The sequence below is a fragment of the Bos grunniens genome, chromosome 5, assembly GCF_055505025.1.
Source record: "Bos grunniens cultivar Pamir isolate PY7600 chromosome 5, Bosgru_T2T1.0, whole genome shotgun sequence".
Classification (NCBI taxonomy): domain Eukaryota; kingdom Metazoa; phylum Chordata; class Mammalia; order Artiodactyla; family Bovidae; genus Bos; species Bos grunniens.
In genome coordinates this window covers 10,559,909-10,585,912 of record NC_141169.1, presented here as the reverse complement: position 1 = coordinate 10,585,912, position 26,004 = coordinate 10,559,909, and the positions used below count along the sequence as shown (strand labels likewise).

The following is a 26,004-nucleotide window of genomic DNA, read 5'->3' as shown; positions in this document are numbered from 1 at the left end:
ATACACAGAAATCCTTTGCATTCCTATACACTAACAATGAGAAAACAGAAAGAGAAATTAAGGAAACAATTCCATTCACCACTGCAACAAAAAGAATAAAATATTAGGAATAAATCTACCTAAAGAAACAAAAAACCTATATATAGAAAACCATAAAACACTGATGAAAGAAATCAAAGATGACACAAATAGATGGAGAAATATACCATGTTCATGGATCAGAAGAAGCAATATAGTGAAAATGAGTATACCACCCAAAGCAATCTACAGATTCAGTGCAATCCCTATCAAGCTTCCCGTGGTATTTTTCAGAGAACTAGAACAAATAATTTCACAATTTGTGTGGACATACAAAAAACCCCGAATAGCCAAAGCAATCTTGAGAAAGAAGAATGGAACTGGAGGAATCAACCTGCCTGACTTCAGACTATATTACAAAGCTACAGTCATCAAGACAGTATGGTACTGGCACAAAGACAGAAATATAGATCAATGGAACAAAACAGAAAGCCCAGAGATAAATCCATGCACCTATGGACACCTCATCTTTGACAAAGGAAGCAAGAATACACAATGGAGAAAAGACAATCTCTTTAAGAAGTGGTGCTGGGAAAACTGGTCAACCACATGTAAAATAATGAAACTAGAACACTTTCTAACACCATACACAAAAATAAACTCAAAATGGATTAAAGATCTAAATGTAAGACCAGAAACTACAAAACTCCTAGAGGAAAGCATAGGTAAAACATTCTCTGACATAAATCACAGCAGGATCCTCTATGACCCACCTCCCAGAGTAATGGAAATAGAAGCAAAAATAAACAAATGGGACCTGATTAAACTTAAAAGGTTTTGCACAATGAAGGAAACTATAAGCAAGGTGAAAAGGATAGCTTTCAAAATGGGAGAAAATAATAGCAAATGAAGCAACTGACATAGAATTAATCTCAAAAATATACAAGCAGCTCATGCAGCTCAATACCAGAAAAATAAATGACCCAATCAAAAAAATGGGGCAAAGAACTAAACATACATTTCTCCAAAGAAGACATACAGCTAACAAACCCATGAAAAGATCAACATCACTCATTATCAGAGACATGCAAATCAAAACCACAATGAGGTACCATCTCACACCAGTCAGAATGGCTGCTATCAAAAAGTCTACAAACAATAAATGCTGGAGAGGGTGTGGAGAAAAGGGAACCTTCTTACACTGTTGGTGGGAATGCAAACTAGGACAGAAACTATGGAGAACAGTGTGGAGATTCCTTAAAAAACTGGAAATAGAACTGCCATATGACCCAGCAATCCCACTGCTGGGCACACACACCGAGGAAATCAAAACTGAAAGAGACATGTGTATGTCAATGTTCATCGCAGCACTGTTTATAATAGCCAGGACATGGAAGCAACCTAGATGTCCATTGGCAGATGAATGGATAAGAAAGCTGTGGTACCTATACATTATGGAATATTACTCAGCTATTAAAAAGAACACATTTGAATCAGTTCTAATGAGTTGGATGAAACTAGAGCCTATTATATAGGAGAAGGCAACGGCACCCTGCTCCAGTACTCTTGCCTGGAAAATCCATGGACAGAGGAGCCTGGTGAGCTGCAGTCCATGGGGTCCCTAAGAGTCAGACATGACTGAGCGACTTCACTTTCACTTTTCACTTTCATGCATTGGAGAACATGGCAACCCACTCCAGTGTTCTTGCCTGGAGAATCCCAGGGATGGGGGAGCCTGGTGGGCTGCCGTCTGTGGGGTTGTACAGAGTCAGACATGACTGAAGTGACTTAGCAGCAGCAGAGCCTATTATATAGAGTGAAGTAAGTCATAAAGAAAAACACCAATACAGTATATTAATGCATATATATGGAATTTAGAAAGATGGTAATGATGACCCTATATGTGAGACAGCAAAAGAGATACAGATATAAAGAACAGACTTTTGGACTCTGTGATAAAAGGCAAGGGTGGGATGATTTGAGAGAATAGCATTGAAACATGTATATTATCATATATGAACTAGATCACCAGTCCAAGTTTGATGCATGAAACAGGGCACTCAAAGCCGGTGCACTGGGACAAACCAGAGGGATGGGATAGGGAGGGAGGTGAGATGGGGGTTCCAGATGGGGGACACATGTACACCTGTGACTGATTCATGTCAATGTATGGCAAAAACCAGTACAATATTGTAAAGTAATTAGCCTCCAATTAAAATAAATAAATTAATTAATTAAAAAAAGAATACACAAAAGAAATGCAGTTCGAGTATTTTGAATGCAAAGTGGCTCACTGTCATTTTCCCAAAATCACAGTTGGATCAGGGATAAATGCTAAGTCCATCCTGAAATGAGTGCTCCCCTCAATTCACTGCATTAATTATATCATGTACACAACATATTGTGACATTATTTAGTCATGTGTTCTATGTGGCATGCATCTCACACATATGTAATATGTCCCATGCTGCTGCTGCTGCTGCTGCTAAGTCACTTCAGTCGTGTCCGACTCTGTGCGACCCCATAGATGGCAGCCCACCAGGCTCCCCGGTCCCTGGGATTCTCCAGGCAAGAACACTGGAGTGGGTTGCCATTTCCTTCTCCAATGCATGAGTGAAAGTGAAGTCCCTCAGTCATGTCCGACTTTTAGCGACCCCATGGACTGTAGCCTACCAGGCTCCTCTGTCCATGGGATTTTCCAGGCAAGGGTACTGGAGTGGGGTGCCATTGCCTTCTCCAATGCATGAAAGTGATATGTCCCATAAGCACAGACAAATACCTACAGCAGTAATCTAGTTACCAGTTCAGAGCTAACCACCAATCAGAACACAATTTTAGCTATTTCTATAAAGAATGTTCTAAGTGCTCTTGTGTTTTCTATCAAATCCTAAACATTCTGTATTATCAAGGAAAATAATGTGCTTACCCTGGAGCACAAACACAGCCACTTATGCAGGGTGACGATGGGGCGCAAGTGAAGTTCATAGCCAAATTTGCACATGTCGTTTCACAGTTTATACCACCGGCTGGTAATTGAGGGTCAGGAAACTTACAGTCGAAATACTGTTTTCCCTCAGGGCAGATGTGAACTTCAGGAACAAGGCACAGACAAAATATGTTTAACTTTGTATTTGCTCCATACACATAATCATATTTACATGCGTTTGTCATTAAAACTCAATTAACTACGGAACACAATATATTTTACCAGTAATTACTGATGACCCCAGTAATAACTGATTTTACTCTGTGATGTTTGGTTCATGAGCTTAAACCATTCTCTAGCCAGATTTCCTTTAATTACCTAAATTTCCAAAATCTATTTTGAGTTTGAAAACTTTAGCTGCCTTCCATAAGAAAACAACTAAACAACTAGTATATACCTTCCTGAAATCAAGAAACAGGGTATTGTGATTAATCTAAACATATATTATCATTTTTTGAAGACTGACAGTACCATACGTTTAAACTTTTACAAAGCTATGTGTTTACAATAAACACGTGATACTTTTAGGTCTTGCTTCATCCCTGAGTCACTGTTTATGTAACTCCTTCCTGGTGGCTCAGACGGTAAAGGATCTGCCTGCAATGCAGGAGACCCAGGGAGCCCGGGATCGAACCTGGGGTCCCTGGGTCTCAAGATCCCCTGGAGGGGGCATGGCTACCCCCTTGTATTCTATCCAGTATTCTTGCCTGGAGAATTCCATGGACAGAGGAGCCTGGCAGGCTACAGTCCATGGGGCCACTAGGAGTCAGACATGACTGAGTGACTAACTCCTTTCACTATAATGTGGAAGTGCAGAAAATGGGCATAATTACAGGGGCTACATATTGCTCCAGAAAGCTTTTGAGTTCAGAGGGATTACCACTTCTTATGTGGGGCCAAAAGGAAACTTGGGGATTCCTCTGCGAGAAGCCTGGCCACCTGGGCTTCCTTTTCCTCAATATTGAGACACCCAATGCAAATGAGTCAAGGGCGGGAGGGCCCAACAGCTTCCAACTATGTGTGCAGTCCATGAACATACCCTGTAAATAAGCCCTGCTGCTGCTGCTAAGTTGCTTCAGTCGTGTCCGACTCTGTGCGACCCCACAGATGGCAGCGCACCAGGCTCCCCCGTCCCTGGGATTCTCCAGGCAAGAACACTCGAGTGGGTTGCCATTTCCTTCTCCAATGCATGAAAGTGAAAAGTGAAAGTGAAGTCGCTCAGTCGTGTCCGACTCTTAGCGACTCCATGGACTGCAGCCCACCAGGCTCCTCCATCCATGGGATTTTCCAGGCAAGAGTACTGGAGTGGGTTGCCATTGTCTTCTCCGTAAATAAGCCCTAGACAGCCTGAATCCTGATACACTGAATCAAGGGCATATAATTAACTCAAAGCTAATTTAGAAAATTTATAACTGTGCAAATAAATAACAAAGCAATAGCTCACAGTTGGTTTTATCAGCCTACACTCTTGCTACCCATTAAAATCAACAGAAGGTAGCTTTGTTTAGTATTTGCCTAGAATTTCTCCCCAGTGACCATAAATTTGAGGCTTTCTGTGTGGTGAAAAATAAGTAATATAAAGGGTCTCCTAACATATGATCTTCAGGAATGATATGCAATCATAATATATTTTCAAAAGAGGTGGCAGTCGATGTCATTTTACATACCATTGATAATTGATGGCTAGTCCTAAAGCTTTGCTACTTAAAATGTAGCCCTGAACCCCGTATCATTAGCATCACTTTGGCCATCTACAGAAATGTTGCAGGCATCACCCTGACCTACTGAATCAGAATCAATATTTTAACAAAATCCCTAGGTTTTTTGTGTGTACATTCGGAATTTAAGAATTGCTGATCTGGAGTAGGGTTTCCCAACTGCTGTTGCACAAGTGACTTCCAACAGGTGCCTGAATACATATCCCAAAAGCGTTTGGCAGACCTGAGGTGGTGCTGGGATAGGGAGCATCAGGCAGCCTCCCTGGTTGATCAGCTCTGCCCTAAGCAGCCTTACATGTTCACCCCACACTGTCCAACAAATATTATAATTCTGGAGGTGAAAAAGTTAGGAAGCACCAGAGCACCATGTAGAAAAGCATTCCTAAGGCTATTCCTCCATGTGCATTCGCAAGGGGGGCTGTGATGAATTCATAACTTCTGCCCTAAGAGTAGGGACGGTACTAGAGCCTCCTCTCTAAGAAAAACATCTATCTAGATCTTACCAGTAGAGGGCGTTGCTAATTCATCACATTTCACAGTCCCATTTGAACACTGGCTAGTAGAAGTAAACAGATAGTTAATTCATGAAACAAACCTCAAGACTTTTCTGTTTAAAAAACAATATAACATGCAAGAATTGACAAAAAAGATTTTTTTTCCCAGAAGTTTTTGTAAATAAGTTATTGGTTTAGAACTGATTTGAAGACAGCTATTTCAGTTCAACAGATTTTTATCAAAATCTGTGTATCTGTGTGAGGCACTGTGATTAGCATGGAGAATTCAATGACCAAAATTCTTAGTCTTTACCCAAGCGCCTACTACGTTCCAGTAGGAGAGAAAGACGTACAAATAAATAACTGAGCCAGTGTGACATGAAACATACAAATGTTTAAGATATATTAATACAAGTAAAGCACATAACAATGTTTCAAAATCTGTTAGCAATTGACATTAGGGCAGTCAAAGAAGATAAAGTCTGCAAAATTTTGAAGACAGCATGGAGGTTACAATATAGATAAAGTAGGAATGTTGTCACACTGAGTGAAGATGTAGGGGTGGAATAGCTTTCTATGCAACGTAACCGGAGAGGCCTTCAGCAAAGTGTCAAAGACCAGCTTCTATTAGGACACTAAGACTTTATCCCTGAAGTGAGTCACTAAAGACCTTAAACAGAGATGTTATATTGTTGGTTTGAATTCTAGGAAAGTCATTCTGGCAGCAGCACAGAAGAGACAGTGGGGTCACATCTTAAAACCTGAGTTCCAAAGTCAGGGCATAAGGCAAAAACCAAATTCAGGCAATATGAATTGTGAATATCACTTAAGGAGTTATCATGATAAGGAAAGATTTTTACACCAATTCTCAATAAGCCCAACATAAACAGTTTTGCCTCGAGCTCTGGACTAGATCATGTTTTCTATATTTGAGCCCAGATGAAGAAGCTGACTAACAGAGAAGGGCCATGTCATACAAAAAATATGCTTCTTCCTCATCTAACACTAGGATGACCCTCAGAAATATGACTCACACTGCGAACGGCAGAGAGGGACCGAGACACAGGGATCTCAGGTCACAGAACCAGGCCTTTCATATCATACTGATTCTGGGACACGGGCTTTTTAAGAGGAATGGCAAATGAGACCATGGGACAAATGGAATTTTTTTTTTCTCACTGAGGTGGGAAGGTTCCTTTGTTTTTGCAAGTTTACTTAAATTCAATTATGTTAAGTTTAAGAACAATATAGCATCTTGGTAGGATGGAAGGAGACAAAACTAAAGACAAGAAGATCAAGTAGAAACGTCCAGGGAAGAGATGTTGAGAGGCATTGCTAAGACAGTGGTGACAGAAAGGAGGAAATGGATTCCAACTGCATGGAAAAAATAAAATCTAAAGTCATTGGCAGTGTACTGGGTAGGGGTGTTGAAGAGGAGGAGAGAGTCAAAGACGGCTCCCAGATTTGTGGCTTGGGAAACTCTGGCTAATAGCACAACCTGCTGTAGACAGAGCCAAGAGCTGGTTGCCTTTGCATCTCGACCGAGGGAAAGGAAGGGAGATGCACATAGCAGTAAATACAAACTGTGCATAAACAATATTCTGCCAGGATACAAAATAAGCTGCAAAGCAAAACAGACAACAGAGCAAGCACTGCAGAGCCAGGCTGTCCAGGAGCGAATCCTGGCTTTGTTACCAAGGTGCTTAACTGTCTGTGCCTCATTTCCTCACCTGCACACGGGGGCTGCAGCAACTGTACCTGCCTCTTAGGGTTAGAGTGATGGGTGTTTTAATAGATGTAAAACTCGTAGAGTGATACCAGGACTACAGAAAGTGCACAGGAAAGGGCAGATATGATTATTGCAATGCTTATTATTACTACCCTCTTACGTCTGTTCTTATCTGTGGGTTCTATGGTGCAACTAAAAGGAGGTTAGGAGTTGGATATAGATCTACGAGGACTGCTGCATGGACATGTCTACATTTTTAACAGGTTACAACTCGAAGGAGTGTTTTCTTATGAATAAGCATTTTCTCACTAGAATGGCTGTCCTTTGGGAGGCAACACTCTGACTCCAGAGGGTGACATGGTGAATTCCAATTTGAAACTGCATTTTCTGAGCCAATGGATAAGCCACAAAACTAAAACGCCTCAGTAACTTACAGCATCTGACCATTCATCTCACCCTTAACTATTATTTGAGAACTAAGGGGAGAGCCATCTCACCCTTAACTATTGAGAACTGATCAGAGGCATTCCATTTCACTGTCTGACACTTTAACTCATAGCTCTTTTCTGCAGTTATGAGCACAAGATTAAGGCATTCACGTTGAAATGAAAAATATATATATATGTATATATGTGAGTGTGTGGTTTAATGAACATATGTATATATGTATATATTTGGGTTACATATATATAAATGTCACACATATGGTTTAAAAGTTTATATATTAAGGTTATCTGTATTTTTCAAATTACGGATGTCATATTTCAATTTATGGATTTGGTTAAGAATTTACATTACTCCATGTCATTTGTCAAGAACAATCACCGTTACTGAAATCTACCATAAGCCTGAGGGTGTTGGGATGAGCTCTCCGGGTTGGTAAATACTGCCTCTGTAATGACACCGGCAGTGAAATCTGTAAGGGGAAAAAAAAAAAGATTAAGTTAACAAAATAGGATATATTTAAGAAAAAAAAAAAACACTGAAATTCAAGCAGACCACATGCTGTATTGGTACTTTTAAGGCACAGTCTAGCAATAACATTACTGCACAAAATTCCATGCAATTCTGTTAAACAAATGTGAAATCTTGTGCAGCTTTAGATTTTGTTTCCCAAAACTCATACTCTGTATTGTTTCGTCACAGTACAGACTATGTTGTCTCTCTCACAAAAATGTCCCTGGAGGCACTTCAGAGAAATACAACCAATCTATCGTGTAACTCTATGTAGACAACAAAGTCTTTATGTCATGTGAGATTTGAGAAATTTCTGAATGCTGAGAGACATTACAATCCTGCTACTACAATTTGCCACATGACAGAGAAACATAAACCTTGCTATTATTATTGATACGGCAAAAGCACGTGGGAATGAACTTCGGGGTGACTCATCAGATTCCTTAGCTCTTTCTGCAGCGATTTGTGAGTACATACAGGGTTAACAAATAAATACATAAGAGTAAGGATATTAAGAAATATTAAAGAAACAACTCACAAGCAGATGCTTGCATATATGCCCACTTATTTTACGGAAAAACTGACATTTAATAGTGGAAAAAAACTTATGGTTCTGAGTCGATTAGATTTTTTTTAAAAAAGACGGGGAGAAAAGAAACAGGCATGGCAGCCCCTTTATCCTGTAAGGAAGACAAGAGGTTAAAAACTGGATGCTGTCAACACATTTCTGGGACGTACATGGGAACACAAAAGCTCAGCGTGTCTTCATAGTATTTGCCTTCAGGACAGTTGCAGCCTTCCGCACAGTCATCGTTGCACTGCTCTGGGGCGGAGAGGGAGACGCAGGAGCGGCGGCAGAAGGAAGAGCAGTGATGGTACATCATGCCTTTCTGACACACCACCCCTGAGGACGGAGAAGCAGCAACTGAGAGAGAGCGCACAGGCCAGAGCACGGTGTGCTGGGAGACGAGTCCACGATAGACACAGATCACGAAAGCAGAAGGTCTGCCACACCAGTAAACCGAGGACACTACCAACTGCTATAACATAAATAAATAAGCAAGCAACTCTTTGCCTCAATAGAAGTTTAACCAGAGAGGAATAAAATTTCTATGTGAACTATATTTAAGTGTGACATTTCATATCATTCTTTTACAGCCTGTGCTATAATTTTCTTGATATATTTAAAGAATTTTATCCATCTAAATAAACCTACTGTCCTCACATTTTAAACTTGTTTACCACTATGTTGGCATCATCTTCTTTATGACGTTATTTAATCCTAAGTAAGCTTTGTCATCTACAAGTAACACAAAACTTGATTTTATTGATCTATGCTCACAGATCCTGCTTTTTGCCTATTAAATCACGTCTATATCTTTGGCTAAATCCTTCCAATTTCTTTTTAGAAAAAAACTGAATTGATTAAAGTAGGCAAACTAAAATATTCCAAAAAACACACTTGCACAGACACCTCAGAAATGCTGGGAAAAACAACTGAAATAATGTTAATCGTACAACTGCTCTTGTGAGAAAAAAAAAGCTGGGGTGGAGGGGAATGGAAGATAACTTCTTTGGATGACAGTGGTAAAGAGAGAAAAAAAATCCAAAACTTGAAGTAGAGAAAGCGAGGGTGGGTCAAAGTGATTTTCGACTTTATATTTAACTCTTAAGGAAATGGAAAATGAAAGTTGGTCCTTCTCAAGGCAAGGAACTGATAGGCTCTTAACCGATGCCTCCAAAAAAATCATCTAACTCAGCTGAAAAGATGGACTACAGCAGAGGTCAGCAAACTTTTTTTGGAATAAGCTAATGGTTCCAGAGAATAGCAAGGAAGATAAGAAAGCCTTCCTTAGTGATCAGTGCAAAGAAATAGAGGAACAATAGAATGAGAAAGATTAGAGAACTCTTCAAGAAAACTAGAGATACCAAGGAAACAATTCATATAAAGATGGGCACAATTAAGGACAGAAATGGTATGGACCTAACAGAAGCAGAAGATATTAAGAAGAGGTGGCAAGAACACACAGAAACTATGCAAAAAATATCTTCATGACCAAGATAACCATGATGGTGTTATTACTCACCTAGAGCAGACATCCTGGAGTGCAAAGTCAAGTGGGCCTTACGAAGCATCACTATGAACAAAACTAGCGGAGGTGATGGAATTCCAGTTGAGCTACTTCAAATCCTAAAAGATGATGCTGTGAAAGTGCTGCACTCAATATGCCAGCAAATCTGGAAAACTCAGCATTGGCCACAGGACTGGAAAAGGTCAGTTTTCATTCCAATCCCAAAGAAAGGCAATGCCAAAGAATGTTCAAACTACCACACAATTGTACTCATTTCACAGGCTAGCAAAGTAGTGCTCAAAATCCTCCAAGCCAGGCTTCAACAATATGTGAACCATGAACTTCCAGATGTTCAAGCTGGTTTTAGAAAAGGCAGAGGAACCAGAGATCAAATTGCCAACATCCTCTGGATCATGGAAAAAGCAAGAGAGTTCTGGAAAAACATCTACTTCTGCGTTATTGACTACACCAAAGCCTTTGACTGTGTGGATCACAATCAACTATGGAAAATTCTTTAAGAGATGGGAATACGAGACCACCTGACCTGCCTCCTGAGAAACCTGTATGCAGGTCAAGAAGCAACAGTTAGAACTGGACATGGAACAACCGACTGGTTCCAAATAGGGAAAGGAGTACGTCAAGGTTGTATATTGTCACCCTGCTTATTTAACTTCTATATAGAGTGCATCATTTGAAATGCTGGGCTGGATGAAGCACAAGCTGGAATCAAGATTGCTAGGAGAAATATCAATAACCTCAGATATGCAGGTTACACCACCGTATGGCAGCAAGTGAAGAAGAACAGAAGAGCCTCTTGATGAAGGTGAAAGAGAAGATCAAAAAGTTGGCTTAAAACTCAACACTCAAAAAATGAAGATAATGACATCAGGTCCCATCACTTCATGGCATATAGATGGGGAAACAATGGAAACAATGACAGACTTTATTTTTTGGGGCTCCAAAATCACTGCAAATGGTGACTGCAGGCATGAACGTAAAAGACACTTGCTCCTTGGAAGAAAAGCTATGACAAACCTAGACAGCATATTAAAAAGCAGAGACATTACTTTGTCAACAAAGGTCCATCTAGTCAAAGCTATGGTTTTTCCAGTAGTCATGTATGGATATGAGAGCTGGACTATGAAGAAAGCTGAGCACCGAAGAATTAATGCTTTTGAACTGTGGTTTTGGAGAAGACTCTTAAGAGTCCCTTGGACTGCCAGGAGATCAAATCAGTCAATCTGAAAGGAAATCAGTCCTGAATATTCATTAGAAGGTCTGAGGATAAGCTGAAACTCCAATACTTTGGCCACCTGATGCCAAGAACTGACTCATTTGAAAAGACCCTGATGCTGGGAAAGATTGAAGGCAAGAGAAGGGGACGACAGAGAATGAGATGGTTGGATGGCATCACCAAATCAATGGACATGGGTTTGAGCAAGCTCTGAGAGTTGGTGATGGACAGGGAGGCCTGGCGTACTACAGTCCATGGGGTCACAAAGAGTTGGATACAACTGAGCAACTGAACTGAACTGAATGGTGAATAGTTTCAATTTCTCAGGCCATTCAGTCTCTGTTACAACTACCCAGCTCTACCCTTGTAGCTAAATATGCAAACATATGGGCAGTAAAATTTATTTACAAAATACAGGAAGCCCAAGGGTTTAATTTGCCAACTTCTAGATGAGAAGAAATCTGCTCATAATACAGGAGAAGCCAGGATAGCTACACTCTAATTTTGCTTATGGTAAAAATAGTCAAAAGGTATTGTCTTATGTAACAGAGCACCAATTTTAAGAAATAAAGTAATCCCCCATTTTTTTCATGTTGACACATTATATTAGTATTTCAAATAACTTAAGCAAATGTTGACTTTTTATTAAAAAAAATAGCAGTCATTACAAATGCAAAAATCTCTGAAGTGCTATTTGATCATCTTCATCAGGGCCACTGCCATCATACTCACCACAGAATGAAACCTGAGCTCTGAAGTCGATGGGAATGCCACGCTGGCCACAGAGGTAGGCATAGTGGGCAAGAGCGTTGCACAGGCAGGCGCTTCCACACTTGCATGCATCGTGGCGGCACAGCTGATAGTATAGCCCAGGGCTAACGTAGATGTGGCAAGGAGCAAAGAGCTCCTGGTAGATAACATCACAGTGTGCTGCATATCCAACTAACAGACAAAGAACCCCATTAGCCCTTCATTTACTAGTCTAGCTAGTATCAAATACCCCTAAGTATCAAATTCCAGCACTAGCCAAGGCATCTTGTTTTCCTAGAAATACACTGTACTGCGCATTCAATAAGAGTATCTTCAGCTTATACTTTTTTTGGGGGGCGGGGGTATTTTCAGTAATATTGGTAACAGCACTTACTCCATATTTAATATTCTTTTAGCAAAAAAAGATATTGTGTCATACCTGAATAACTTGAGTATCAGAAGGGTTCACTGATAGAAGTGGCCTCAATTACCCCATTGCCTGTGGATCATCTTGGGAAATCACCCCAATTTTGCTATAAATAATTGATGAGTATTAGAAGGTTTATCTCCAGACAACCACACACAATAAAAATAGTGTTAGGTTATGGATGTTACAGCAACTCCCCAGGATACATTATCCAGGAAGGACTGGGAATCGTCTCACCCCAATGGAGACTCTGAGGTAAATGGTAATGAGGTGGATGGCACATAATCACTGAATGCAATATCCACACTGGCACAGTGCTCAATGTCTGGTAAATATTAGGAGCTCAATACTGTTTGATAAATGAATCTGTGAATAAATGAATAATTAATAGAAATTGATAATGGAGCATATGCTAAAGGCTCTGAGGTACCACTACCAAGTCTTTGAGGGGATATGTGTAATCAGATCTTGAATTTGTTGACTTTTTCCCTTGAGAAAGACTGATCAGATATAATTCTCAGTGGGAGCAACCAAGTTTGACAAAACAATCTAGATTTCATCTTTCTGAAAAAGCCTAGTGTGATTTCTTGGTGTAATGGATCTCAATTGCACTGATTTCCTCACGGGATAAAAATTAATCAGTCGTGGAGTTGTCGTTGTCTTTGAGAGACAAGATGAGCTGCTAGAGTTTTAGAATTTGTTCACTATTAAGGAATTATGCTGAACTTATTTTGTGAAGTATTTAAAAAATATTATTGGAAACACATGCTAATTATGAGTAGTTACCTGAGTATTATATTTTTGTATTGTTAAGCACATAACATGTGAAAACAAATGATTCAGACTATGTAACAGTGTACTATTGGCATGCACACTTCCAATCACCAGGATCTCCAAGCAAAGACTTGTATCATATGCTCTAAGGATTTGTAGATCAAAAAATATTCCTACTGACATTAAGTGAAAGGGTGACTCAGAAAATCTTTGTTTAAAAATATCCTTCAGAATACACATTAGAATTGACTTTTGTCTATTTACTTTACTTTCTTGGGACGTTTTTGAATTTACCTATTTGAAATTAAAAAAAAATTGTTCAAGGCAAACATGAAGAAAAAGAATATCTAAAACATATAAGTCATAGAAGATATATGATACGGGGACAAAAGTGATAAATATATATATGTAACAAAATAACAGGTAATAAAGGAAGTCATTAAAGAAACAACCAGAGAAAAACTGAATTCATCAACTGGACTCTACTCCAAGTTTTACATGCTGTTTTTTTTCAAGAGATCAAAAATAATTTAATGAAGAAAACTTGAAATCTAGATAGCTTCCTTGGTAAATTCAATCAAACATTCAATCAAAGTCTAGATAGCTTCATTGGTAAATTCAATCAAAATTTCAATCAAACATGCTGGCCACTTAATTTTAGACTAGCATAACCCTGATACCACAAATCTCACAGACACTGAAAGAAAAATATAAACAAATGTCCTTCATAATATAAGTAAAATATCTTTAACAAAATAACAGCAATCTAGTAATACATAAAAATGCTAATGATGATGCTAATCCATCATCACCAAATAAGGTTTATCCTATGAATGAAAGTTTAGTTTAGTATTTGAAAATAATCAATGCAATGCAACAGAGTAATGGAATAAAAGATAAGCTTAATAAATAAATAAATAAAAGGTACATACTAATAAGAACATTAAAAATATATTTATCGAATTATCAAGGAAGGAACTGAAAAATTTAGAAACAAACTGAGCAAGAAAAATGAAATGAGAAGGACTAGATCTATTAGTAAAAAGTTGAGGAGAGAATGGGAAGGAAAGTGTTGTTAAATGGAAATGAGGTTCAAAGCATTAAATCATAGAAAGCAAAAGACTCTAGTCTATTCCTCTTACTATAGATAGGAAAAATGACCCAAGATGTTAACAAACGTCTTTAAGTTTAGAAGTTGACCTAGATAAAAAGCCAGTAGTAAAAGAAGATGCCTGGAGTAGGAAATGGAAAACCACTCCAGTATTCTTGCCTGGAAAAATTCCATGGACTAAGGAGCTCTGCAGGCTACAGTCCATGGGATCGCCAAGAGTTGGACATGACTGAGCACCCCCCACCCCCACCCCCCACACACACACAAAATCAAGATTATCTTGTGTTCTTTCCAGGACACTAAAACCACAAGTTAATAATAAGGACCACAGAACAATAAACAGAATCCCTCTGAAAAACCACCACAAAATAACAGTAAGCTAGCCAAAATAATTAAAGGAACAATATTAAATTATAAAAATGTCTATTTAAGCATGCACATCAACTTTTTTCACAAAGTGATTTTACCAAAAAAAGTGCCTTATTTTATTGAATAGTAAACCAGCCTTTCCCATGGTCTGCTGTGGCTTTAGTAAAAAAAAAAGTCCAGCCCCAAATTATTGGCATGTGAGTTGCACTATCGCTGTAAACGGAAACTCTGGAATGTGAGCATCTCACATCCTCGCACACCTGATGGCACAAAGCCTTTCTGGATCACTGGCCTCCTGCTTATGAAGCAGTAATATGTTCTGTGAGTAGGAACTCATCATGTGACAGTAATAAACAGGAATTCACATGCACTGTCATGCTGCAGAACCAAAACTGAACATCCCAAGATTATACGAGCATTATAATACTCCAGAGATTTTTCTTTAGCATTTAAAGAATCTGAAACATACAAAACGCTAGGTCACATTTGAGGACGACTGAGGGATTTCTGAGCACCTAAAACAAGGAAATTTATGAATGCAGAATAATAAATGAAATAGTCATCTTCTGGAGTTCTTTTTTAAAGTACCCTAGATTGCATAAAGATGCATATGTATTAAACAAAAATACATAAGGAATGGCATTGATTTATCATAAGAAAATGAGAATTTAAAATCACTAATTTTACAAAATTACAGTAATAAAGAGAACTTTTTCCTAGGTTTACATGCAGAAAGACTTACTGTTTTGTTGATTAATGTTGCAGGGGTCCACCACAGGAACATGAACAGGTGCAAAACAAGTTGAAGAAACTCTCCATGCATTTGCATGAAGTTGTGGGGTACCTTCTATCATGCCTGATGGAGAACTAGAAAGCAAATATTCTCTTAGTCTCTCCCATTTATTTCCTTCCTTCAGAGTCTTCAGATATTGAAAAAAGAATACTACTTTTTTAATCTACAAGAATATCTTAGAGTTTGAAGTGTTTTATTACATTTTAAAATACACATGGTTTTAGCTTCCTGTTATTAAGACTTTACACCATGTCAAATCTTGGACATATATGATTTTATTTAATAATCACTTCAATAAGCCTTGTGAAGAAAACACATTTATCCCCACTTTAGAGAGAAGGAAAAGCAGAAGCTTAGAGAAAATATTAACGTTCACTCAGCTGGTAACACTCAGTGTCAAAGAGTGGAGATTCAAATGTAATTCACACCAACTTAATGAAAATGCAAACAACCAAAACATCAATGTGTTTAGGGAGGTAGGGGTAGGGAGCTCACATGATTCTTTTCAAGGTAAAGACAAATGTCCTAAACAATACATAGTCTATACTTCTGGGATCCTTCAATTTTCATTATGAGGCCTGAAATGCTGAGGCTCCATTGTGAAGTTGGGCAAACAGACAAAATGAAAATTGAGGAGAAATGGTATAAGTAACACTCTTCATCCAAGTTTACTCAACAAACCAAAATGGAATAGAAATATCTACCCTTTAGGCTTATAAGCCACAACAATGTTTAAGAGTCTGACACTAAAACGCTCCCTCCAGCGGTCAAGATTTATTAACTCTTCAGACGCTAGATACTGAGAGACAATCCCTACTGGAACTGTGTCAAATACCGTCAGAACCACTTAGAGAATCAGGTTGGACTAGGTTTCCTGTAGGAAGATCTGACCAAGCAAAACTTTACTAATGCAAGCCATAACAGCATTAATTGCTACAGCATGGCCAAGCAGTAGACCAGCATTTATCTTGGCCCTTTTAATGTCTTAGTAAGCATAACTACTTGGCTTACCATTTATTTCAATCACCATTACAAAGCTATACAGAGCTTCTCATCACAGTGACTGAGACAGGAGAAGAAAAGGGAGCCACACAAGCCACTCCACAATCCTCATTCCTTATATCCATTCTTTCCTTCTTTTTAGCTTCCCTCGTGGCTCAGATGGTAAAAGCATCTGCTTGCAATGCAGGAGACCCGGGTTGGATCCCTGGGTGGGGAAGATCCTCTGGAGAAGGAATGGCAACCCATTCCAGTACACTTGCCTGGAAAATTCCATGGATGGAGGAGCCTCATAGGCTACAGTCCAAGGGGTCGGAGAGTCAGACACAACTGAGCGACTTCACTTTCCTTCTTTTTCCTATCCCTCAAAATAAAACTATTCTAAACTATATAGAATTATAACAAACACCCAATCCAAAATCTCATTTTGCTCCCAACGAGAACACAAACTCACAGGAATTGCATAACCTGAACTAGGTCTTCTCCTTCTTTGCCTCTCCATCCCTCTCCACCCTACAAAGCACAATAAGATAACTGGTCAAGGTGATGGTGTACTCAGGCTTCCCAGGAGCAACTGACTCAGAGCTTGGCTCTTTTATTTCACTTAATTCACTTAAAATAATAAATACCAAAAAATAGGAGCTAAAATGTAGACCTATTTATTTACGGCATTTCGTTTTACAAAATAGCCTTTCAGTTCACCGTGGTTAACTTACTAAAACAAGCCATACAAAATAAACTTTCAAGCAATTAATATTTCACATTCCATTATGTTTGAAGATTCACATTAACTTTTGTGATGCAAGGAATTTTAACTGCGTATGCTGGAAAGCTAAACAATGTTTGAAAATTATCTCTGAAATATTATCCATCACTGTTACCAGGCCTGAATGTTTATACATGGTGCCTTAGAAAGAGGCAGACATATCTACCATCTGTTAAACATTGACTACTAACCCATTCTGACAAACGGGAAGAGAAAGAAAGCTTAATGCCACTTCTGTACATCTTAACCAAGTCACTTAATATATTTCTGTTTCACAAATGTGATAAAGATATCAATATTCTGACCTACCTATAAATGAAACAAAAACCTAAATGACCTAAAAGCAAATAAATTACACATGAGAAAAGATAAAAGAAGCTCTCTTTTGAAATTAAAAAAATTTTAAAGCCCTTTCTCTTTGCTGATGCAATTTTTCTTCTTGGTACTATATCAAAGGTCCTATCTCTATTCAGCTCAACTGTCTAGGGCATATAAGGTTCTATGCTAGTTAAGAATAAAAGGATTTATTGAGGATGTGGTCTTTATTCTCAAAGCTCTTGCAGTTTTAAGTGGAAATCAGACAAATCAATGACTGATGTTCATAGATAATAGAGTCAAAATTAACTTTGATGGGATATAAACTCACTTTTTGAAGCAAATAATGACTGTGTTGGTTTGAAAATAAATAGGAGTTAAGGAGGAAGATTAGGAAGGGAAAAGAACCCAAAGCAGGAAAAATACACAGAAGTGCTTTTTTTAAAATGGCATTTGGAAAATGGCTCCTTCAGGAAATATTCCCTGCCTACCCAATCCACACTTGCCTACTTAAAATTCTGCTGTGCTACTAGCCACGGCCACACAGGTCAACACAACTTTTTGAAATTACCTCAGGATTTATGTGTTTGTATGTGTGTGTGTGCATGCATGCATGTTTAATACCTTACCTAGAACAAATTGTTTCTTTTTTAAAGATTTTTTTTACCTGGACCTTTTTAAAGTCTTTGTTGAATTTGTTACGATATTGCTTCTGGTTTATGTTTTGGTTTTTTTGGCCATGAGGATGTGGCATATTAGCTCCCAGTTTTAGGATCAAACCCACACCCCCTGCACTGGAAGGCGAAGTCCAGTGACCACCAGGGAAGTTCTGAATGAATTACTTCTTAAAGACAGCTGTCCCCTCCAGTCTGCAACATCAGCTCCTTGAGAATGGGGACCACATGTTACTACCCTAATTTTCCCACAGTGCTTAGCACAATAACAGGTGTGCCAAGCATTTATATTAAGCTATACTCTGGGCTTTTCTACAAGTAGGTGAAAGTGCTTTGTCAATACAAGGGATATAAATGTATTTTATTGCTTTTTTTTCCCCTAATAAAACACCAACTATGACAAAATCTAATTAACTGAGATGCCACAATGTTGCTTTAGAGATATCACTCATACCAAGTGATATCAATATTATTAAAGTATAATTTACTGTCATTCATTCCAAATGATACTAAGCCTTTTTTTAAGGCAGCAGTTTTTGAAAAATAAAATACTGTTAAGCTTGACAGGTGACAGAGAATAGTGGGAAGTTATTCCATGGGTAGCCCTCAGGCTCTGAGTCTTGGTAACTAAATTCAGAGTCAGCTCCACTGATTTGAGCTAAGTGATTTTGAGCTATTTATTTGTCACTTTGGTGTTTCAGTTAGCTTCTTTATCTATAAAACAGAGTGACTAATCAGGGGATTCCTACAATATTTAAATATAATAATCCATGTCAAGCTCTTGGAACAGTGATGACTAAGCTGTTATCAGTTAAGTAAACATTTTTAATGTAAGAATTTATATCCTCTAAGTTACTAGTCATCACATCATGTTCAGAGATCATACTTACAGAAAATCATCCCTTATGTTCCCGTTAAATGTGCCACAGAGACCTAATGTTCTTCTTTTCCACGCACTAGTTAGCTGAATATAAATTCTTTCCCCATCTACAGCGAACAGAATCTTTAAACCAAATGTGGTTTTTAGAAGAATAAATAAGGATGACAGAGTCTGAATTTCAACAATTCCTGCAGGAAAAGAACATACATAAATCAGCTCTGAGATTCACAGGCAATGCTCTGAAATGCTAATGTGCAACATCAGGGATCTGCTTCCAAAAGACTTCTTCCCAGCTCTCTGTGCCCCAGGGCCAATTTTTGCCACCCTGTGCCTGCTTTCTTTTCTTCCATTTCCCTTCTGTCCTTCTTTCTGGAGGGGCAGATAATTTTAACAGAATGTCAGGTTTATGTGTAATTTCAGTTGGCAAGCATTTCATAAGGGGTGAGGGTAGACAGTCAGACTTTTTTTTTTAATTTATGTATTTTAATTGGAGGCTAATTACTTTACAACATTGTAGTGGTTTTTGCCATACATTGACATAAATCAGCCATGGGTGTACATGTGTCCCCTATCCTGAACCCCTCGCCCACCTCCCTCCCCATCCCATCCCTCTGGGTCATCCCAGTGTACCAGCCCTGAGCACCCTGTCTCATGCATTGAACCTGGACTGGTGATCTATTTCACATATGGTAATATACATGTATCAGTGCTATTCTCTCAGATCATCCTACCCTCTCCCTCTCCTACAGAGTCCAACAGACTGTCCTATACATCTGTGTCTCTTTTGCTGTCTCACATACAGGGTCATTGTTACCATCTTTCTAAATTCCATATATATGTGTTAGTATACTGTATTGGTGTTTTCCTTTCTGACTTACTTCACTCTGTATAATAGGCTCTAGTTTCATCCACCTCATTAGAACTGATTCAAATGTATTCATTTTAATGGCTGAGTAATAGTCCATTGTATATATGTACCACAACTCAATAGTCAGACATTTAAAATTAGATCTGTGTTCCTTTACTTGTGTGTGTGTGTGTGTGTGTGTTATGGCCCCCAAATTGGTCATGATTCAATAAGGAAGTGGCACTTTTTCAAAAATTCCCCATTCCCTCTAGACATTCAGTGAAAAAGAGAGCACAGCACGACAGAAGCATCATTTTATGAGATATCTTTACAGAAGAGAAACTTGTGTTCAAGATTCATGTTGATGTATGGCGAAAACCATCACAATATTGTGGAGTAATTATCTTCCAATTAAAATAAATTCAGTTCAGTCACTCAGTCGTGACCGACTCTTTGTGACCCCATGAACCGCAGCTCACCAGGCCTCTCTGTCCATCACCAACTCCTGGAGTTCACCCAAACCCATGTCCATTGAGTGGGTGATGCCATCCAACCATCTCATCCTCTGTCGTCCCCTTCTCCTCCTGCCCTCTATCTTTCCCAGCATCAGGGTCTTTTCCAATGAGTCACCTCTTCACATCAGGTGGCCAAAGTACTGGAGTTTCAGCTTCAACATCAGTCCTTCCAATGAACAGTTTTAAAAAAAGACCGAACCTGACTTTCGCCACCATAAAAGTTTTTCCTGCAGTCCCTATCACAATTTCTGTCATCAGTCTGTCATCAAACCCAGAAATCTGAGGATTATTCTTTGAACAGATCCTTTTTCTAATTGCCCTTCCATCGCCAAGCAGATAACACTTTTTTTCCTAACTAAAAGTTCAATCTGTTTTCTTCTTTCCCTCTCTACTGTCACTGCCTTGTATCAGTTTCTCCTCAAATCCTTATATGCTCTACTCTGCTGCTGCTGCTGCTGCTAAGTCGCTTCAGTCGTGTCCGACTCTGTGCGATCCCATAGACGGAAGCCCACCAGGCTCCCCCGTCCCTGGGATTCTCCAGGCAAGAACACTGGAGTGGGTTGCCATTTCCTTCTCCAATGCATGAAAGTGAAAAGTGAAAGTGAATTCCCTCAGTCGTGTCTGACTCTTAGCAACCCCATGGACTTCAGCCTACCAGGCTCCTCCATCCATGGGATTTTCCAGGCAAGAGTACTGGAGTGGGGTGCCATTGCCTTCTCCGATGCTCTACTCTAATAATGTCCTGACTATTCTCCATGTCTCCTTTCTAACATTTCTCAAATCCATGTCCATAGTGTTGTTATAGTAGTCTACCAAGAAGAAAAGAACTGTCAGTCTCCTCATTAAAACTCACTTGCTTATTTGGTTGAAGCATATGAGGTTGTCATCTTTGTACATGAATAAAGTCAAATAATAACAATTGCATATCAATTTCATATCAAGTTCAATCAATACCCTTGGATGACACTGAGTGAGCGTATAATTTATAATACAAATCAAGCACTTCTGAAAGCAAAAGTGACTGTTATAAGTAACCACACTAAAACACGGGCATGAACACAGCCTCCCAGGAAATTACAAAGTATGAATGCCCTATATATAAGGCCTTCCCCATGAGATTAAGAGATACAAATGACTATGTATAAAATAGATAAGCAAGAAGGATGTCTATTGTACAGCAAAAGGAAATACAGCCATTGTTTGTAATGGCTTTGATCTATTAAAATTTTGAATCACTGTTGTACACCTGAAACTTTAAGTCAGCTATACTTCACTCAAAAAAGTAAGGCCGTCCTCATTCTCATGCCCATCTCCTTCCCTGTTCTGATCTCTGGACATTCTATACTTAGCTTCTTCATGCTGTAGCAATGCCAAGCTAGTATACATACTCCATAGTTCTCCTCTTTGCTATGCCTAGAACACTTTCCCCATCTCCTTCATCCTGGCAATTCCTCAGCTGTAAAAGCTCAACTGGATATCCTTTCTTTAAGAAGAGCTTCCTGACCACACCAGCACACCCAGTGCTGGGTGAGACATACCTAATCATTTAGACTCCCGAAGTCTCTGTGCATATCTTTGAGTTTATCATATCTTTAAGTGGTCATTTACTTGCATGTTTCCTCTTCCAAACTCTAGGCCACTTGAAGTGAAGTGAAAGTTCTTCAGTCACGTCCGACTCTTTGTGGCCCCATGGACTATACAGTCCATGGAAATCTCCCGGCCAGAATACTGGAGTGGGTAGCCTTTCCCTTCTCCAGGAGATCTTCCCAACCCAGGGATCGAACCCAGGTCTCCTGCATTGCAGGCAGATTCTTTACCAGCTGAACCACTGGGGAAGCCCAAGAATACTGGAATAGGTAGCCTATCCCTTCTCCAGCAGATCTTCCCAGCCCAGGAATTGAACCAGGATCTCCTGCATTGCAGGAGGATTCTTTACCAACTGAGCTATCAGGGAAGCCAATCTTCAAAACCTCAAGTTATCTCCATTTTCACTTGAGCTCCCTAGCCTCTTTCAGTGTTTTTCAGATGGCTACCACTGTTTCAGCATCAAATCCAAACTGAAAATATCCAGGCACAGCATTACCCAATAGAACTTTATGCAACAATGGAAATACTCTGTGTCTGCACTGTCCCATATGACACTAGAGAGAAACACTAATGCCACTTGAGATAAACACTAAGCCCCATAAACGTGGTGGTCTCCACTAAGTTTGGCTGAGGACCTGGAAACACATAGGCACTCCATAAATGTTAGGTTCATCAGTTAATGGAGAAGACTCCATTGAGGTTGTGTTGTTGTTATTGTTAGTGTAAGAAAAGTATACCACTGGCATTGCTTCTTACCATTCAGACTGAAGCCTTGGTTGGGACTGGTGAGGATCTGTCCTCCCCTACTGAGGGTCACTTGTTTGTTAAAATCATCCTCCAGAATCAGAGTTACAGACTGAAGGCAGACCAAGCCAAGGTTCTGCATAAAAATCAAATTATCAGTTAAAGCAATGAGAGAGAAAAAGAGAGACCTAGTCAGGGACAAGGACAATGGAAGAGAGAAATGGGAGAAGGTGAAGGAGAGAAGAAAGGAGAGAGCGCACACAGATAAAAATTTCTGGTATACAGAAGACTAGAGGATAAGCAATATTATAAAGTAGTCACACATTTTATTGTGAATCTCATGCAGCCCCATTACTAATAAACTATATCTTTACGTTAAATACACCTTGTGCATATATATGCCTTTCACAGATTATTAAATAGAAATGTTTTCAATAAAGTGCGAAGAATTACTTTTCCATAGAATATAAAGTACCTTTCCAAATTCATCTGTGGTATTTAGATGTAAAAAATTCAGTACAGAAAAGAACCAAGAGAATTACAATTCCATGTAGAAAGCTAATTAAGACTCTGACATACTGCACAGGAAAAAAAAAAATCAAACTAAAAAAAGCTCATAAACTAGATTGGAATTTTGTTGAAAACAACCATTTTATGTTGGAATAAAAGTAGAATAAAACATTTTGGCAAAATTTTGACTACTTGATTTAGAAAGAGAAATGAAAGACCTGTGTTTCTTTGTTTACAAATTATAGATGTGTTTATTTCAAGAAAAGGTCTAAAATAAATATTCCCATATGCTAAAAAAAAGAGCCATCATATCTATTTAGAATGATGTGAAACTTGTTAAATTCTCTGTCAAAAATCATCTTTAAGACAGCAGTTTTGAGGCAACAAAAAACATTGCTTATTGTGCAGTCATATATGAAATGTTTCAAAAATCTATACATATAAACACTATTTTTAAGAAAGAAAATTCAATAAATATATAGTATATAAGACTTTTTAATATTTTGATATCTTTGAAATCAGGATACATGATATAGTTAATAGCATACATAGATCAATCATCAACATGTTTTTTTCATTGTGGTATACAGAATAATGATGCATCTTAACAATCAATGGTGTCTGATTTTTGAAGAAAACAACTATACCCATTCATGTTACTATTTTTAACCTAGATAAGAAGTTTGAGCCAAAAAAAAAAAAAATGAACACTCCTCTGGTCATTTTGAAATGCTCTTACCTGTTCACAGTGAGCTTTCTGTAAAGTAATTGTGAATTTATCTTTTCCAGTTCCTTTTACAAGGATGTATTGGCACATTCCAATGAAAGAATAATGTCGACCATCAAAAGTCGTAAAATGGGAATCACCTACAATGGAGCACTGAACTAGAAGAAGGAGAAGCAGGGGTTGGGGGAGGAAGAGAAGAGGAAGGAAAAAGGAGAAAAGGAGAAGGAGGAAGAAGTTATGTTTATTCTTAAAAAGCAGTAGGTCAAAAAAAACAGTAGGCCAATAGTGTAACTATTCAGGTATCAAAAAGAATAGTTAAAGTGCTTAAAATTTACTAGTTTGACAAACTCGCTAAATTATACTATTTGATTAAATTTTAAATGTATTTAATGATGGCTATTCCACTTTTTTTTAGAGTTTATAATATTTGTGCAATTTTCATACATTTTTACCAAAGTTGTCTGCTCAGAGCTATCATTTATTCAATTTTCCACTTATCCTCTGAATATCTGGATTTAAAGATCATTACATCTCTTGTTACACATAAGAAGACCTTATAAAACATCAGTGCAAGCTTCCTCCTCAGTTTCAAGAAAATCAAGACATTTTCTCTAAAAACATTTTAAAAGATTACCTGGGCAGTCATGCTCAGTGCAGTTCCAAACTCCACCAACACACACACTAAATAAAATGATAAAAATATTAATCTAACTGCACAGAGAAATTGTGTGAATGTTTGCAATAATGTATTGGTTAATGTATCGAATGTATCATGTTTCTTAGGTTCAGAATAATCTGACCTGAAAAATATCTCTCCAAAAGTTCAATTAACTGATAAACTTGGACTGGCCAGTACCTAAATTATTATTTATGGCATGCCATATTTAAAAATCAATGAAGATGATACAACGGTAGTACAGATTAGTCAAGAACAAAAGTACAGAGAACTTCTGTTTCTGTCCTTCCCTCATTGCTTAAACCAAAAAAAAAGGCCACACACAGTAAAGCATTTACCCGTATCATTAGAGAAATACATACAACGAGTTAAGATTAATAAGTCATGTCATCTACTAAAAACTTTTAAAGTTGGCTTTGCAGATCATCAGACATTAAAAGAGAGAAAAAAGATGTCCCCTTTGTAAGATAAATTCTGCCTTCTACCACCAAACAGATAATGAATTTTGGAGGAAAGAATAATCTCTGAAAGGCAGGAATTCAAATCAGTATCTAAGAACAGGGTTAGTTTTCAATTGTATTTCAGTTATATACACAGACAGCAAAGGGAAAATTGCCTAATGACATTTATACCTCTATTTCTTTTTAGACTGCTCTGGAGGAATTTAATCTTTGGCTATAGTAGCTAACTAGTTAGCTAATTTAAGAATGTTGAAAAGTCTCTAATCATGGCCCAAGATTGGTGATATGAAGAGTCACTTTTTAAAGTACTCAATACAGAAGGACAAGAGAACCGTCAAATCCTATGAGTAAAAGCATGTGCAAATTAGTGATTATTCAACAGTGTATCACATGGATATAAAAATTTATAGAATTACCAACAGAAGTGAGAAGAGTTACATCATAAAAGAAAATATAGATGGTCCCTCCTACCTCCCAAAGGCTTTAAATACAATGAAACTGAGTCTGAGAATTTTTGGAAGAAAAATCAGTAAAAAGTATATCTCCTTAAACATATGTCAAGGTAAAATTGTCACCTAGTCAGGTACCCAGAAATAATTAGCTGTAATTGATCACATACCATTCAGTACATTCTTGTTCAATTTTTGAGCCAACTGAATAAGCTAATCCATGAAAATTGCATGGGCAGTTTTCCAAGGAGATGCAAGTCCCATTTTCCATTATGAGGCCTATTTAAGAAAAATATATATTAAATGCACAAAAGAAATAAGAAGAATGATATTCTTTGAATATAATAATTCAGCCAACTTTTATTGAACACTTGCTTTCACTAGGTGCTAGAAATACAAATTACTTTTAAGGAGCCTGGCTC

At 38.2% G+C, this 26,004-nt stretch overlaps 1 protein-coding gene across 1 annotated transcript in view; it reads right to left on the bottom strand.

Annotated features, from left to right (window-relative positions):
* The window catches only part of OTOGL (otogelin like), a 169,022-nt gene that overhangs the window by 108,286 nt on the left and 34,732 nt on the right, over positions 1-26,004 (bottom strand). The window contains exons 11-21 of the mRNA XM_086398845.1: positions 25,753-25,861; positions 24,631-24,677; positions 24,009-24,154; positions 22,772-22,895; positions 19,077-19,254; positions 15,382-15,506; positions 11,941-12,150; positions 8,641-8,806; positions 7,787-7,861; positions 5,226-5,278; positions 2,945-3,107 (exon numbers count right to left, since the gene is read on the bottom strand). Of these exons, the coding sequence (XP_086254971.1) occupies positions 2,945-3,107; positions 5,226-5,278; positions 7,787-7,861; positions 8,641-8,806; positions 11,941-12,150; positions 15,382-15,506; positions 19,077-19,254; positions 22,772-22,895; positions 24,009-24,154; positions 24,631-24,677; positions 25,753-25,861 (1,396 nt within the window). The remainder of the gene's footprint in view (positions 1-2,944; positions 3,108-5,225; positions 5,279-7,786; positions 7,862-8,640; positions 8,807-11,940; positions 12,151-15,381; positions 15,507-19,076; positions 19,255-22,771; positions 22,896-24,008; positions 24,155-24,630; positions 24,678-25,752; positions 25,862-26,004) is intronic.